At 33.7% G+C, this 17,167-nt stretch overlaps 2 protein-coding genes across 6 annotated transcripts in view; one reads left to right on the forward strand and one right to left on the reverse strand.

Annotated features, from left to right (window-relative positions):
* The first annotated feature begins 3,341 nt into the window (after window positions 1-3,341).
* On the forward strand, window positions 3,342-5,399 carry LOC140672172 (putative glutamine amidotransferase-like class 1 domain-containing protein 3B, mitochondrial). The gene is made up of 4 exons (XM_072904075.1): window positions 3,342-3,494; window positions 4,464-4,753; window positions 4,946-5,109; window positions 5,185-5,399. Exons 1-4 carry the CDS (start codon window positions 3,342-3,344, stop codon window positions 5,397-5,399), a joined length of 822 nt encoding a protein of 273 aa, XP_072760176.1.
* A 427-nt stretch (window positions 5,400-5,826) lies between these two features.
* LOC140672169 (uncharacterized) overlaps window positions 5,827-17,167 on the reverse strand; it is a 59,587-nt gene continuing 48,246 nt past the window's right edge. For all 5 annotated transcript variants that reach the window (XM_072904072.1, XM_072904073.1, XM_072904070.1 and 2 more), the window contains 2 exons: window positions 12,847-12,884; window positions 5,827-8,294 (listed from right to left, as the gene is read on the reverse strand). In XM_072904072.1, coding sequence (XP_072760173.1) covers window positions 7,377-8,288 — 912 coding nt within the window. In that variant the 5' untranslated portion in view covers window positions 8,289-8,294; window positions 12,847-12,884 and the 3' untranslated portion in view covers window positions 5,827-7,376. The remainder of the gene's footprint in view (window positions 8,295-12,846; window positions 12,885-17,167) is intronic.

The raw sequence follows: 17,167 nt of genomic DNA on the forward strand, positions 1-17,167 counted from the left end.
TGGCCCAGGGGTGATGGCACACACCTAGTTTTGATTCACCTCATGGTATCCTACCGGTCACGGGGCTGACGGCGCGTAATTGTTCTCTTGTCTGGTTCTCGCACAGCATCCAACACTCGCCATCCCCGCGATTGCCTTCGCGCCAAGAATGCATAAGCAGTCTCCTTTACAGATCCGCAATGCTGTAAGCCTTCGTCCACTTACAATGCGTTCATTCCTCATGTCCGTCGCTTTCTCAAAGATTTATCGAAAACGCAAACAAGCCGTAGGTTTGCCACAGATAGGTTTTGCCGCTTCTTTGTTAACGAAATTATTTATATTCGAAATTATTCAAATTCAATGTCGTATCAATTGTAATGTCTAGCATTATATTTGATTTTATCTCTATTTCCAGTCGAACGGGCACATTCAGAATCAGTTAAAATTAAATTATCGTCGTTTTCAAAGTTTCCTGTAACTTTACATTAATGATGAATTCGACGACAGGTGAACAAAATCTGTTGCAAGTCTCTTTTTTCGATACTATAAAATTCGCAATCTCCGCATCGTTACTTCCATATTTAATATCGCATCACTCTAGTCTCTCTCTCTCTCTCTCTCTCTCTCTCTCTCTCTCTCTCTCAGAGTTTTATACGCATAAAATATGGACGTAGCGTGATATGGCTCAGGAACCAATCAGTAGCGATCCGGAAAATTGACAAACGATCTCCTTTTTTTCTCCCCCATCGCTCGGTTGGGTCGTTATCGCGTATTCCTGTAAATCGAAGCGTCCAATACCGTTAATGGATTATTAATGATCGGCAGAAATGTCGCAGCTTTCCTGATGAATCTGACGAACTGCCTAGTTACGATTCGTCGGTGCGTATGTATCGGCCAGGATTCGGCATAATTTCCCGCGCTGGCAATCATATCGCGCGAGGATAATTGGCACACGACCCGACAATCGTCGTAATTTCGCGTTCCCGCTGCGCAAATTCTGACGTGTGACACGCGACGGATCGGCGCTCCTGGGAGGCACCTCATTCAATTAGCCACTCAGTTACTCGCATCACATCGCATTTACCCATCAGACTCCCGCCCGGTGAACTCTCTGACGACCCTCTCCGAATCCACGTCTGTACGCCTGTGGGGCGGCCTCACCGCGAATTCGTGATTTAAACTTTTCGAGAACGACGACGCGAGGGGGTGCCTTTCTTGAGTGAGATGCACGTACCGGCAAGGATCTCACGAAGCTGTCACGCGGCGAAACGGCTTTAGTTTGCGCGTCAAGTCGCGCTGGCAGTATTGCTTCTCTGCCACGTTTCGTCTGTGAAACTTTGTTAGTTTTCCTATCGCTCTTTCAGCGACGCTTTATCAAGTCCTTGTTAAATCAGCGAGAGAATCTGATTTCATAACAGTAACGCCTTTCAACTTACAGGGGAGTCAAACAATCATATTTTTGACATAATATTGGCTTGATTATCAATAAATGCATGAATCATAATTTATTGATTATATAACTTATACGTTATTTTATTTTTTTTTTTTAAATAAATATAGATAAATTAAATATTATAAAATACTGTCGTCTAAATCTTCTGTCGAGGCCAACACAGATAATAGCATTTTTCCAGGGTCAAAGTAAATGATCGTCAAGCTATCGGCAAAGGTGGCGGAAGTCGCGCCGTGAAACCGCAGAAGTTTCTACGAATCCGCGACTGGTCGCAAACTCGCCGAAGGGTCGAAACCACCAGCGCCGTGAAATTACTCGACGGGTACCTCCCGCGGGGCCGAACTTGTCCGCGACAATTTCAAACTTATTTTAACATTCATATAAGCTCCGCGCCCTCGCTCGTGTGCGAGAGCCCCTGAACCATCATCTACGCATCCCTTTCACTGCGTAACCCGAGAAGCGACCCATGTACGACGCTCTTCCTCGATGTAAGGACGTGCAAGCATAAGGGCGGCTTGGGATTTACATAAGATTATGCGTAAAGCCTTCGTGTGCTTCGCGGAAAGGGGATCGACGAAATGGTATCGTGACGAAACAACGCTCCGGGGTACGCTCTCATCTCGCACTGATAATTATAATAAAGCGACATTATATGACGTACGAGCGATGAGATAAGCGTCATTGTCGATTCCAGTAAAGTACGAGCGATCAGATGTGATTTAAAATTTTTTTATCAGTTTTCTAATGCGATCTGACTTTAAATTTTGTAAAAAGTTATATACCAATATTATTCTCAGTATGTATAAAAAAAAATACTTTGTTGATTAATTGTTCTTGTTCGCAATCTTATATTATTTATACTGTATATATTAAACGTTTATATATTTATATTTTTTATTTTTCATTTGTGTTAATTGTAATTTTAAATCGTTGGTTTATATATTTACTTAGATATAATACATAGTCTACTTTTCATTAAACATTTACAGATGATATTATAACGTATAAAATAATGCTCTTAATAAATAAAATGACGTAACAATAATATAGTATTACAATGTAAGTAGTTTTAAAATTATATTAATAAAAATAAATTATATACACATCATAAATGATTGCATACATACATATTTTGAATGATTAATTCATGTAAGTAAAATTAAAAATTATATACTTTTTTTTCCTATGTACGATGATGAAATCGCACTTTTTATAGACCGGCACAAAAATCAATTTTTAGATCTGCAAACTACTTTATATTTCAATAAAGCCAAAGGATTTATTATCACGCGTATAGCTGTTCTTTGCCTCGTGGCGTTGTTAAATCTTACCTTCCATCCCATAGTATGTTTTGTATTCATAGTCTGAGCGAAAATTGCTCCTAGAGCACAATAAAGATTATACGAACCATAAAGTGAGTTCAGTTTAACTTGCCGATGTTTATTTAAGCACGTGAGATATATTACAAGAACCTTTTCTTTAATTTTATCTTTATACGTATCCCTCATACCTTTACATTTTCTTTTCATATTATTTTCCTTTTGGCTCCTTTTGGCTCTCGTGAAACACAGTTGAGTCAAACCGACCGTGGTTACTACGAAACCATTGCGTGTATATCGACAGAGTAAGAGATTTTCTCCGTTGAACATCGAGAGCACTGACTGGAATTCCGAATGAATCTGCACTCTTACGAAAATGTCTGGAACTACCTGAATGTACGCTGTGAAGCACGATTAATAAGGAAGGTTGCGTCATTTATATGAAGCTTGATAAGAACAAATAAAAATCATAATTTTGCAAATTAAGAAATCGTAAAAACATTCATGCGAAAATTATTCAATTATTCGGTGCATGTTAATATTTAATTAATAAATTTAATAATTTTTAAATTCTTTTTTTATACAAAAAAATGTTGCAAAAACAAATTACATCTTTCTTACGATATGACACTTCTATTTTTACATCTGCGTTTTTCAATAACCTTCACACATCGCAAATTTTGACAGGAAAAGGTAAAGCAAAGAAAGAAGGTAAAAAATGTGAAGCTACGCCCGTAGCTGTGGTAAGTTATATTGCGATATACTTTTTAAAATAAAAAATTTTTCACATAGATAAAAATATAATTCAAAAATATTTGCAAAGTTTAAGGAAGCAATTTGTGCAACAATTATATCTATAATTTAAATATCGGCTAAATCATTATCACATACATTTTGTTTAAGTTACTTAATTAAATAAAATATATTTCGATACTTGCAGTATTAATTTTCGAGCATATATGGCATTTTATAAAATATTTTGTTATCTATAAATTACATAAAAGTTTTTATAAAATTTTAGTTGTGACAGATTTATGTGGTAAAATATTCATAAAACAAAAATTACACTTCTAAAATAAATTAATCTTAATTATAATTGTGATTTTATAAAGTTATAACATCCGTGAGAAAAATGTTCAGTATTAATTATTATTTAACTTTTGACAAGTAAAAAAGTGATATAATTACTCATATGATATATGATGTAACGTATTATTAATGTCTATAGCAGAAAGTAGTTAAAATTTTTCTATGGAAAAAAAATTTAATGGTTCGTTATTCGCAAGTTGTTAAGTTTTTTGGGTAATAATATATGTTTATAACTCGAAGGTGAAAAAAAGATATTAATATTTTATTTTAATATAGTGCGTAAAGAATGTAGTTTTGTGAATAAAAGTTCTGTTCATTTATATTTAAATAAATTACCAACGCTCATTAATGATCAATGTTTCCTATTTGACATTAATATAACTTGAACCTTTTTTTAAATAATCTTAAATTTGAATACATTTTTGTCAATCAGCGCTAAAGTATAGCTAAGAAACATAAAATGTATTAGTATAAATCTCCTTAAAGATTCCAAATAATATAATAATTAATGATTTATTACACAGTTATATGAATTGTTAAGAATTTTAAATACGGAAAATGTGATCACCATACTTTTAATATATAAGAAGTTTTTATGTATAATAATATGCGTTTTGTTATAGATTCTATGTGGATGCGGTCGATTAGATGGTACAGAAATTTCAGAAGCTATTTCTGCGGCTATACACTTACGGCAGAAAGACATGAAGCCGCTATTTTATGCTCCAAACATTGAAATTTGTGGTGTAGTTGATCATTTTACCAGAAAGATGGATACTGCTGGTCCTCCTAGAAATGCTCTCGTGGAAGCTGCCAGATTAGCAAGAGCATGTATAAAACCTCTGAGCGAGTGCGAAGTTTGTACACATGCTGCTCTTATTATACCCGGAGGATTTGGCGCCGCACGTACTTTGTACGTGTATATGACAATTTGATAGTAAAATAGCGTAGAAAATTAATTAATTAAATATGAGACCAAAAATAATATATATTAAAACAATATTATAAAAGTATAATATAAAAGACATGAATTGATGTTAAAGCGCACAATAATAATTTATACAAATATTCAATAATTATTTTATATTATTTTATATTCATAAAGGAGCAATTTTGTCGAAAAAGGTGCAAACTGCACCGTTTTACCCGAGTTAGAAAAGCTTATCGAAGACTTTTACTGCGAGAAAAAACCGATCGGTACTATGTGCATAGCTAGTGCGCTTGTCGCTAAAGTGCTGAAAGGCGTAAAAGTTACACTTGGCAAAGAATGTAAGTCACTTATTATCCTTTCTCTCGTTGATACTTCTTTTGTTTTAATATCTGTAAATATCTGTTATTTTACAGCACCTAAAGAATCCTGGCCATATGCTGATGCTATCAAAAAGGTCAAAGATATGGGCGCTAGAGTAGAAATGAAAGATGTTAAAGGAGTAACACGATGCAAGAGATACAACGTTTTCAGTACACCAGCCTGGTTATATGAGCCTGCAACTTACTCAGATATTCACGAAGGTATCGGTAAACTCATCACCATGCTAAAGAAATGCATAAATAAGTAATATGTATTTATAAATGTGTCTCTGGAAATGGTATTTTATAACAGGTTCATATTTTGATATTTTGCTATATTTATTATGTATATCATTTTTTACGTATTTATATTTTTGACAGATAAACATTTCTATTATATCAAACGTATTGTACGTGTTTTAATACTTTTGTAATATTTTTCGAATTGTAAATTTTGCTTTTAAAAATATTAAAATTAATATTACCTAAGCTTTGTGGGTGAAAATGTGTCTTTTCCTAAAGTAAGATAGGATTTTATGGGTCAGGAATCTTATTTTCGAAAAATATACTTTATTCAATTTTTTTATCTCTCATGCCTCTTCAAAATGAAATGAGATGAACAAGGCATACGTTTTGGATATGTTGTTAGCGCAGGTCAGTAAGCCTAAAAATATAGTTAAAATAATCAACAACAAGTAAAACAACAATCGAGATCTGCGGTAAAGAATCTCCGTTGATTTAAAATCGCATTTTTGTTCGCTAAATAATGCACCAATCTTCGCCGCAAACTTCGTCCGAAGTAAAAGTCGTCCTGGAATTCTACGGAAATTCCAGCGCAAATACTCAAATATCCTTTATTTTATAATGATTACAAATGGCAAGAAATGCTTAGAGATTTTCTTATTAATTGTAAATAACGATTTCCTTATAAATGTGGTCGATTGGCAGTTTTGTTTAAACCTGCAAATGCGGAGAGAAATAATTAACGTATTTTTATAATTAATAACGAATACAAAATAGACAGTCTTTATTAATTTAATAAATGTATGCGGATTCTCACTTAAAATATCATATATCCAAATTTATTAATTTTAGACATTAACGCAGTTATAAATAGTATGTGTTTAATATTTGAATAAATGTAATATTATCATCTTGTTTTTAGCTAAAACATTAAAGTATTATAGACATAAGCACCGCATCGATATAATTATGATAATAACGCAAGTTTTGCAAATCAATTCTACTAAAAATTTTCGCATGAATGTTTTCATAAGTTTGTTCTTTTCGTACACATTTTTAGCATCTAATATAAAAATAGGTCATTTTGAAGAAAAAAAAAATGAATGCAAAGCTGTAACTAAAAGAACCAGATCTCACACATATTCTAAAATATAATATATTCTACGTAAGTTGTGTGTCGCATAATAACAGGATAACGAGGTCGCACGAGTCTCGTGGAATTCAGGTTTTAGTCCGAACACAAGTGTCGTTGGTGACCGATTCCAGAATTGAAATTTACTCGAGCGTAACGTTTACGTACATGTAATGAATTTAATCAACGTGAAAGGTCTCCGTATAACAGCTTTGCAAGCGTCTTGCCAAAATCGTTCTTCAGAAGGTGCCTACATGGCCGGTAAAAGTTATAGTACCACATAGAATTTTCTAATCGATATTGTAGGTTCGAAAAAAATCTTATGATTAGAATCTTTCAAACTTACATAATTATTTACTTACGTAGAGAATAGATTGCTCAGTATTTTATATTTCTAATGCAATATATCTTCGCGTATTTTTTTTAATAATATTTTAAAATCTAATTAATTACTTCGCATTTTCGAATCGGTTAGAAAATGTTATAGAAAATTTGTACAATGGTATATTAAAGATTATGAGCTGATATTTTCATCGCTTATTTCATTCATACTTACAGACCACCGTCGGAATTCCAACGTTAGGAATTAAATACCTTCTAACCGGCGACGTTAATTTCAAAATATGATTTTCAAGTTCGCCAGTTTTCGGATTAATCGAACAAGTTCGGTACGCGCACATAGTATCGTACATAAAGATGCGAGTCTTCTCTGTCTCTGACGCACGTATTCAAAACATTCTTCTCCAATGATAGAGAGACGACTCTTTTAAGAGATACTTTGGTTCTGATCTCGAGGCCAGATTCCGAGTTTGGGAGAAATCCCGAGGTTGGCGTCCGCATTAACGTACACTTTAGCGATGTTCGTCAACTCTCAGCTGAGAGCAAGTAGTGGTTCAACGGACATGCGGGACCTCCTTGCCTTGTCATCTTCGTACTGTTTAATCTTCATAAGCTTCCACTTGCCCTTACTTTGTTTCTTTTTTGGTGCTTCGGTGGTGGTCATTTCTTCTGTGTTCAACCGTTCTTCTTCCTCCAACATTCTGAGAGTCTCAATTATGTTTCTGGGTTCCGTGATACGTCCAGTGGAGCTATCGTTCTTGTTGGCGTATACTACGGAAAGGTGTGAGAAACTGGATTTTGGCGGCGCCGTAATATCGGCAAAATCTCGGAAATTCGCGAAGAAGTCACCGCCACGATACGGCTGGGGTTTAGGATTCCTATAATACTGAGTGCGACCACGACTATGATAGTACGGATTATAGAGGCTTTCGTCTACCGAGTACTCATCGGTCTCTTTATCTTCCGGATAGTACGTACCACCGCGAATCACGCCAAAGTTACCTGAACCTAGTAAGGAAAGCTGATCTTTGCTTGCAGCGGTTTGATAATTATTACGATCGCGTTGGAAGTAGCCTAAAAATCTGTTAGGACGATATCGTTGTTGCTGTTCCGTTACCGGAAGTCGGTGGTTCCCGAAAAGTTCTGCGAAAGACGGAAAGAAATTTTGACTCTGCGTCTCTAGACTTCTACTTTCCTCATCAGTAAACTGTGCGACAGCGGTATGTTGTGTATTTTTCGCTTCTTGATCTTTAGAAGAGTCAACTTTCTCAGTTTCGAAAGATCTCTCTTCGCTTTTATCGACAGTATCATTGAACGCTTTATCCTGGCTATTATTTAACGTGCTATTTTCTATGCCATCTGATGGCAAAGTTGCGGATTCATCCGGCTCCATATACATGTCAGAATCGTCGTATTCTTCACCTACCTCTGACGCTGACGCCATAGAATCCTGCAACAGAGGAAGAAATTTTTGCACAATTATATTTAAATTGACGTCGCCTTTCGCACAATAAACGCGGAATGCTAGCAGGAGAAAGCTTATCGGTACAAGCAAAGAAATGTTTTACGAGGCACGTTACGGGAACGTGCTCTTTTGAATTCAATAATTTTGCAACGCACGAACTTTCCTCGCGCTGTATGCTTTCCTCGCTTCCATATGCGCACCAATGATTTGTGTAACAAGCGTAACGATTGATGACTTTAACAACAGAAAATTGATTTTAAACTATCAAAATTACCATCACCCTAAGCGATTATAATAAGAACTTGACAGGAGGATATTCAATTTTCTTTGTTACGTAATTCTTTACGGTCTTAACATTATTTTAAACAAGTGAATGATACGCTTTCATTTAATGTTAATTCAGTGTTACATGATAATTGTAGCTTACGCGTTTTAGCGGAACTTAAATAAAAATTCTTGAAACTTGGTGTGATTATTCTTTATAATTTTTCATTTTTCCATTGCATTTTCCTTGCTCGAGTTTTTTCCCTATATAGGATATTAACAAGTAAAATATAGTCATCGGAATATTACTCTCTGTACCGTTCGTCTCAGAATTATTTTTCAGCATCCACAAATTACAATGATTGAAGGTTGTTCAAGCGTGACAGGAAATATTTCGATAAGTGCAACAGTTCCTTTCGCAGAGTGCATCGACCGAAGAGGAACGGTCTTCGAGCCCACCGTGTCCTCGCCTTGACATTTAAGACATCTTCGTGCGAGATCGTTTGTGTTCAAGACTAGTCACCATAGATACATTATACCTGACCCGTATGATACGGTGTATCATCCACGCATAACACAATAACACAAATCGCATTCTATAAGAGCGCGGTACGCTTGTGCCGACTACGTGCACACGCGACGGTAATATGTAATACGAAGCGCGTAGATGGCCGTTGAAATTGGTTGCAACACGCTGGCGAGACACGCCTAGCATTGTTACGAATATGTCAGGTCAACACTCGTCCGATACAGCTGTATCTGCCATCTCAAAGTTAATATAATATCTTGCTCCCGTATCCAAGTTGTTCTTACAAATGCGACATTAAGCTCGCAAATGAATCTAGTTGTATTGCCAACTGTAACGCATTTATTATACATAATGCCAATTCATAATGCAATATGTACACTAGATATTTGGACCTCTTTCTCAGAACTTAAATTGATCAACTTTATTTTTTGTAGAATTTTCAGTTTTAGTATTAAAGCACTAATAATATTTGGGTTTTATTAAAATTAAAAAATAAAAAAAAAAAATAAGATAATCAGTTTGATTTCTCTACTCATATGGTGAATATATTTTTTTGTATATTACATATTACACATGTTGCGTGTAATACTACTAAACTGTTATGGAAGATTTTGTAACAAACGATTATAAATCAATGGTCTGCAAAAAAGAATGGTTTTGACGAAGAAGGAGCTTGGTAGTCGTTTCGCATGTTATACGGGCGTGTAGACAATATATAATAAATTCTATATATACCGGCGAATCAGCTTGATGGATGCGTCTTTGCAACCCGTAATGAGAAATGAATGATAGACTTTACGGGCAAGATTCCATATACGGAGTTTTGATCGCAGTAGAAACAAAATAATGTGTCGCAGTTAATCACTCCGGTGTAATTATTCGCTTGCTTCGACTAATACAATTAGGCGATACTACAAAGCTTACAGGTGAGACAAATTGAAACACTACCTTTGCGACATCACATTATGAAAAATTCATATTCGGATGTTCATTTATCTCAATCGGTAATGCAATAACAATTAAATATGATATTAGCCATAATGGCAATAATGCAATCATTAGTTTTAATTAGAAATTACTTGCTAGTGCGTACTATAATTTATTATAATGCGTATGATAATAGCATAAACCTTTCAAAATTGCATCGCATGCACGATATAAGTGTAGATATAAAATGGATAATCCATGAAATAATATTTAAATACGATTAAATGAGAGAAGACTCATTAAAAATAATAGAGACAGAAAAACAGTGAAATTATGCTGTATAATTATAAGAGTTGAGCATAAAAGATAGAGAAAAACAGGTTATAATTATGTCATTAAAAGACATGATTTAATCAGTTTATATATCCGGGAAAATTGCAAGATAAATGCTGTATTAAAAGTACTGGTATTTCCATCCGATATAGATCTAGATATTTCATCGTGTGTACGTGCACAAACTCGTTAAAAAGAATTTTCTAAAATATACAACTATTATTCCGATAAAATAACACAAATTTGAGCGTTATTATACATATTTCAATAAAATTGATAAAAAGTGTATTCATAATAATTATATTTAGTAATTATTATTAAGTAATAATTATTTAATAATAATTATATCATGTATATCATTATAATATTGTTAAAAGAAAAGATATAAGTCTCAAACTTGGGATAAATATATTAATATACCAGAAATATACTCGATAATAAGAAATTAAAAAAAGAACACATAAAGACGTATTATAATTGTTACGCATAATTATGAAACGCAATTAGTTACGCGATTCGTACTTGATAAATACTTCGTATTTATTAATTCAAGAATTATAGTGTAACTAACATATATATAAAAGAGCAAGCGTTTGATCAGGAAGTTCTTATGGCCACTTATCTGCTCTCACAAACATATTATCTCTTTCGCCACTTTTCCTGACTTTTTCACATGTAATATTCAAACAGGATTTAAACTAGTATGAAAGGCTTAATATTCCGTAACGATCAAAATTGACGAAGATTGAAATTGACAAAGAGAAGAAAGCTAAGAGAAAAAGAAGGACACGCTATTATTACGCGATTACAAGATTCAAATTAGTCTTGCAATGTGTTCTTTTTACCAAGTAAAATATACGATATGTACCTGAAGATTATTATATTATCTCGATGTGTGCATGTGTGCTATCCAATTAGCTATAGCGTATCTATTCCCGTCGGTTGGTATGAATTATATGTGAATTAGGGGCAATCACACAGCACGAGCAGCCGCAGGCTATACGATGGATGATCCGCGGTTCTTAAAGCAGCACGAATCGTCTTAGTACGAAGAAACTTATAAGCTCTATTAGCGAATTGCATGTGTTGTGACACGCGAAAGTACGGCAGAAATCCTGGAGCGAAATCGACATTGGTTGGTCGACTGATCGATCGTGAAATACAAGCTTGTAATTTTATAATGCCCCTTTTCATAAAGTTAAAGAAGCTTAAATAAGATTAGTTAGATAGTGTTGAAAAATCTGTTTATTAGGAAGATTTACTAATTAAAACACTAGAATTATTTAATTATTTTATATCTTGTTTTGTTTTATTGATATTTAAAAGTAATTACGTAATGTATAAATAAATAATAAACGTGTATAAAGAGAAAATTATTTCCAGTAAAAAAATTAATATTTGTTTCTTTTCTTTTTACTTTATAATAGAACTGTTAAAAATACTATATTGGAGCAACAGAAAAATTATTTTTTAGTAGTTGTCAAAAATATTCATTGAATTTATTCAAACATGAAAAATATTTATGGCACATTTATATGTAAGCTATAAAACTGTGCCTATGTATTTTTTGACGCATCATTGTCGATTAGCATATTGTTATAATGTTTACAATTTGTTGTGATATTATGGTCATGATTTGTTGTAATATTATGTTGTCACCGATTGCTCGTTTGCGTTATTATGTAATTTACAGCATGTTGTCAATACAATCTCTGAGTGAAATAATCGCATATCTGATTTATTACGCGTCATCCATGAGCGCTCAGATAGCGTTACGTTATGAATATCAGAACAAGAATATACTATTTGCATTTATTGCGACAAATGCAGTTATACTTTATCGATGGATAGAGTTACTAGTGTGACGGTCAAGAGCAGGACGTAATCAGAAAAGATGCAGACTTATATTTGCATCTTATCTATATTCCTATATTTTATTATATCGATATAAGCAAAGAAAGGCATGTAAAATATATAAATATAAAGAAAAAAAATTTTTACATATAAATTTTGTATATATAAATAAAAGATAAATTAAATTATAATAATTTAGTTTACACGTTAATAAAATAATACCTTTGCAACTACAAAATTAATTTCTGACTACGCTATAAGTTACAAAGACATTTCGTAATAGATCAAATTTATCAGATCTTATCTTCGCACAAGTATAGATCATACAATAGTTGGCGTTAATAATCATACAGATAACTATCTTAATATAAACTAACTTAATATAATAAACGAAAGGAGAAGTATTTCGATGAAAACGAGATGATATCTGCATGAATCTGTGATAATCCGTGTAAAATATGCAGGCGACTACTGAGGCAATCCTTTCGCCTTACATATATATCGCGATTTTCGATTTAAATCAGACTTTAAACATTCGAATTGTAACACAGCAGGATAATACTATAATATGTACGTATATGTATGTATATGATTTCTTTCTTTTTAGTATTCTTTAAAAATTTTTCTTACCTCATGTTCGACCGCGTCCTCGGGAACCGGCGCTCCATCTGAAACAAAGAACAGATCTTTGTGAGAAAGGTTGCATCCTACTGGTACATGTGTACGCACAACACGGTTAAATTGCAGGTACTGATATTTACGACCCATTTATGCACCGTAGGCAAAGAGCGAAGCATTTTTTTGAGACAAACATGCATCCACGAATGACGATGGAACGACTTCGATGGTCGATATCGAAACTTGGCAAAATATCCTGCAGTCTGTTAATGACCACCCTTAATTACACGCGTAGATCATCGAAGCAGTCGCATGTATCACTCGCGTACAATAGTTGTTTATTGTGCGTTGCATCGCGATTTTCAAGGAGCTTTGTGGAACACCTTGAAAACATCACATAAATTACATTATATCAGCAGCTCCAAGAGATCGAATATATATTGTGAAAGTCGATAATTTATGTTTTCATACATTATCGAATTATAAGGGATATCTGAAATTTGTGTAAAACTGATTTTTATTTTTTTTAAGTGAGCGTATTCGGGTATCTTACAACAATACTTGAATCATGATGTAATAATTTAAGTTATTTTTATGCTACACAAACTAATATGTGTCCTCGTAAAATAATATATTTTAATACCACAACGGCAAAGGGATATGTTTCTGTGGAATGCGACTATTTTATCTGCAAAACCGGCTACTCTCTTGTTTGTCCTCGAAATAAATTTGATCGTATTTGGCGCTTTTCACGACCGCTCGTTTAAACGTTAATTTATGTCCACGTGCATTTCGTAAATTACTGATCGCGCACAGTGAGAGTCATTTAAAAATACAAGAACATACGAGAGAAAAGAGAACAATAATCGCATGTTCTTCCGTAGTTATCCAATCGAGCCGTTATTAATTAGTTCGCGGACATCGGACTTCCTTAATTAGTTCGTACCTTACTGACGGACGATCTTGCCGGGTTTCTTTCATCCTCTCTCGACACGAGAGAAAGTCAATTACGTCGATGACAAGTCGTAGACGCTTACCGAGGATTTAGTACGTCTCCAGAGATACTTGTATATAGTCAAGTCTCATTCCCTCGGGCTCCGCTTGTCAACTGCGTGTCTGAGACATACAGTACTAGGCTGACAATGCTTCCGACATTTCCGTCTGTTTTTTTGTTTCGCCATAAATCTCGGGATAGTTAACGTTATAAGAAAATTTACTCGCTTTTAATGAGATATATGATATTTATGTAATACTTGTATTAGAATAATTAAAATAATGATTGCGATAAGAAAATCGCTCATATTTTTTATTAATTCGACGAATGCGCGTACGCTTATTTCCGCGAGATTATTCGCGATATTTCTTTCATGCGTTATTTTTCAATGCTCGAGGCACGATCCGATTTTCGGATCGAAAGAAGTTAGCTCAATGAACTTGTTAAATCGCGATCTGTCGGTGGTATTTCACCACGCCAATTACGGCTCGCCGCAATGTAATGAGGCAGCAACCGGCAATTTGTTAGTGCGATTCCGCGGGATTCTCGTAATTTATCGTGCCGCGTATCGCGATCAAGAATCACGATTCTTGATCATCTTCCGCTTAAATCGTCAGATACGGCATACCTTTGAGACATCTTAACAAAGGGAAAACTAAATATTTTTAATGTAACATTAATATATACACAGCGCATGCTATTCATGTATTAATAGTCGCTAATATAGTCTATACATTCACTCTCAGTTTCATTTGCCACATTTGTTATAGAAGCGTTTCCCATTGAATTCAGAGAGGAAACGTTATACGATGACACGACAATCGGTCTTCCTTAAACATGCACGACGTACTTTACTTTCTAGCGACGAACCGCGAGCGCTTTCTGCATAATAGAACAATCAAGTCCGAGTGACGAAAGACACGCAGGCTACGTGTTTCGTACGGAATGTAAATCTTGAGTAATAATACAGTCTGCCCGACTGTTACTTTCGACAATGCTGCCATACATCAGCAGATTTAAAAAAATAATTATTGATCGGGTGCATACTGGGCATTTTGCTTGTACAAGAATGCATTGTAAGACTGTCTTGTGCATCCTGTAATCGCGTATTAATAATTCTATTTATTATGCTAATCAAAGTTGATATAGCAAATAATTTTTTTATTTATTAAGCACATGTACGTACATACATACATGCGCTATAAAATTAAAAAGTATACTGTTTTATCAAAAGTATGACAAAATATATATGAATAAAAAAAGAAAATTTTTTGAATGAAAAGTGTATTACCATCTAAATAATATTGTCCTTTCAAAGGAGCCTATGCATATTGCTATTTAACTATTTATTAAGCATCAATTTATCTGGCCTCATTTTTCAATGACATTTTATGTATCCTGCAACAATAGAGATGACACCAATGCGGGAATTCCGCTTCCTCGCGTACGGTATCGTCACACTCTCAACATTGTCCCAACGACACTATTTGCAACACAACCGGAGATGACGCTTTACTATCGCCTCGCGTGAAAAGAACATTGCGTGATTATTATAGACTAATGAGAATTGTGTGTGATAAACTTTGTGGCATATGGTGATTATTTTATCGAGACTTCTAATTAATCAGAATTTATGTTTATTCATATTATATTTAAAAGAATATTATTTTGCAAAGAATAGAACGGTTGTCAAAGCATCATTCATGGTATAGAGTAACGTAATATTTAAAATAAGCATTTTGACATCGTCGATGCAATTAAAAACCATGTAGTAAAATGCGAGAGAGTGACTAGGCTGCAATTTATGCGTAGCTAAATAATAGTATTAAAAAGAAGTTTCCTACACAAACAAGTGTTTTTATTTATATAAAATTAAGATAGTTACGTAATTAATATTCAATAACTTTATGTGTTATATATGTACCATATATATATTTTTTCTAATAAATTTTATAATAAATTTCATTTTTGGTAATCATGTGCAATAAATGAATTATTTAATGTATTTATAATTTAATTTAAAATTTACAAAAAAATAACAAAATCCGCGCTATATATCATGAAGTAAAACAGAGAAAAATTTGTAGCACAAACATTTCTCTCTTGCAATATTCATGAAAATACATGCTGAACGAATGGACGATACGCTGATATTGATAGAGGAACGAGATGTGTGTTCCACTATATACTACAGCTTGCAGTTTCTCATTTCGACATAGCCGCACACTACTTAGAAATTGTAATGAATACGCGAACGACATAATCAAATCGCAAATCAGGTTGGATTCCTATGGGCACTCCGCACGCCGACGAGGAAGTGATTACCATTAACTGAAGTGCGCTGCCCCTGTTGTTTCTTTTTTCGCCCTAGGTCACGAAGGGAAAAGACGCTATTACGTTCCGTAGAACGAGAGGAAAATTTTGTACTGACTGAATTGAAATCGGGTGCTTCCTGCTTTCCAACTTTCTGAAAAATTGGTGACGACGGTGCCGCTGGCACTAGCACGTAACCAGATACACCATAAGATATGCAAGAGACGCATTCTCGTGAGTTTATCAACTTTCCGGATCTAACCGATAATCTAAACGTCCGAATAAAGTGTTTAATTAAAAATTCTTCTTTAATATTAAACGAAATATTTTAAATGCCGCTAATATATTTTTCTTTAAATATTTTATCAAATAATTACATAAAATAACATACATTTGTAAATACAATTCGATTATGTAACATATGAAATAAATAGTTTACACACACCATGTTGATAAATATTCAATAAATGCAAAATTCAAGATTATAAAAAGTGGTCGTCTCATCAATAATCGTTAATGAGACAAGCGCTTGGTTTTATATTGTCATAAATGTCTTGATGATTTCAACACAAGGATTATTCCAGATCTCCTTTCTCGTAACGTATCTAACGTATATCAAGAAACAACTTTGCCTAGTTAATCTATCTCACGAGTCTTGCTGCACCACATCTGCATCTTGACTCAACGTCATTTACAATGCCGATAATTCAATGAACAGACTATATAAAGTTATATATTTTCATGATTATTCTATACTAAATACTGCGATCTTATGTATATCGTACTTAAATAGTTCAATAATTTTTAGAGACTTTATAGTTTATATAATATTGTAATTCTATGTAATTTTTTTTCTCTAATTTAATCTTAGAAAAAAATCAAAATATATACTATAAATATAACACATAATACATTACATTTAATATTTGTTTACGATTTATATTAATAGGATTACTTTTTGTCACTTTATTATAATTATTACAGATTAAGAGTACGGCAATGAAACAAGTCTGAAAATGTAATTTC

This window comes from Anoplolepis gracilipes, chromosome 12 (genome assembly GCF_047496725.1).
Source record: "Anoplolepis gracilipes chromosome 12, ASM4749672v1, whole genome shotgun sequence".
Taxonomy (NCBI): domain Eukaryota; kingdom Metazoa; phylum Arthropoda; class Insecta; order Hymenoptera; family Formicidae; genus Anoplolepis; species Anoplolepis gracilipes.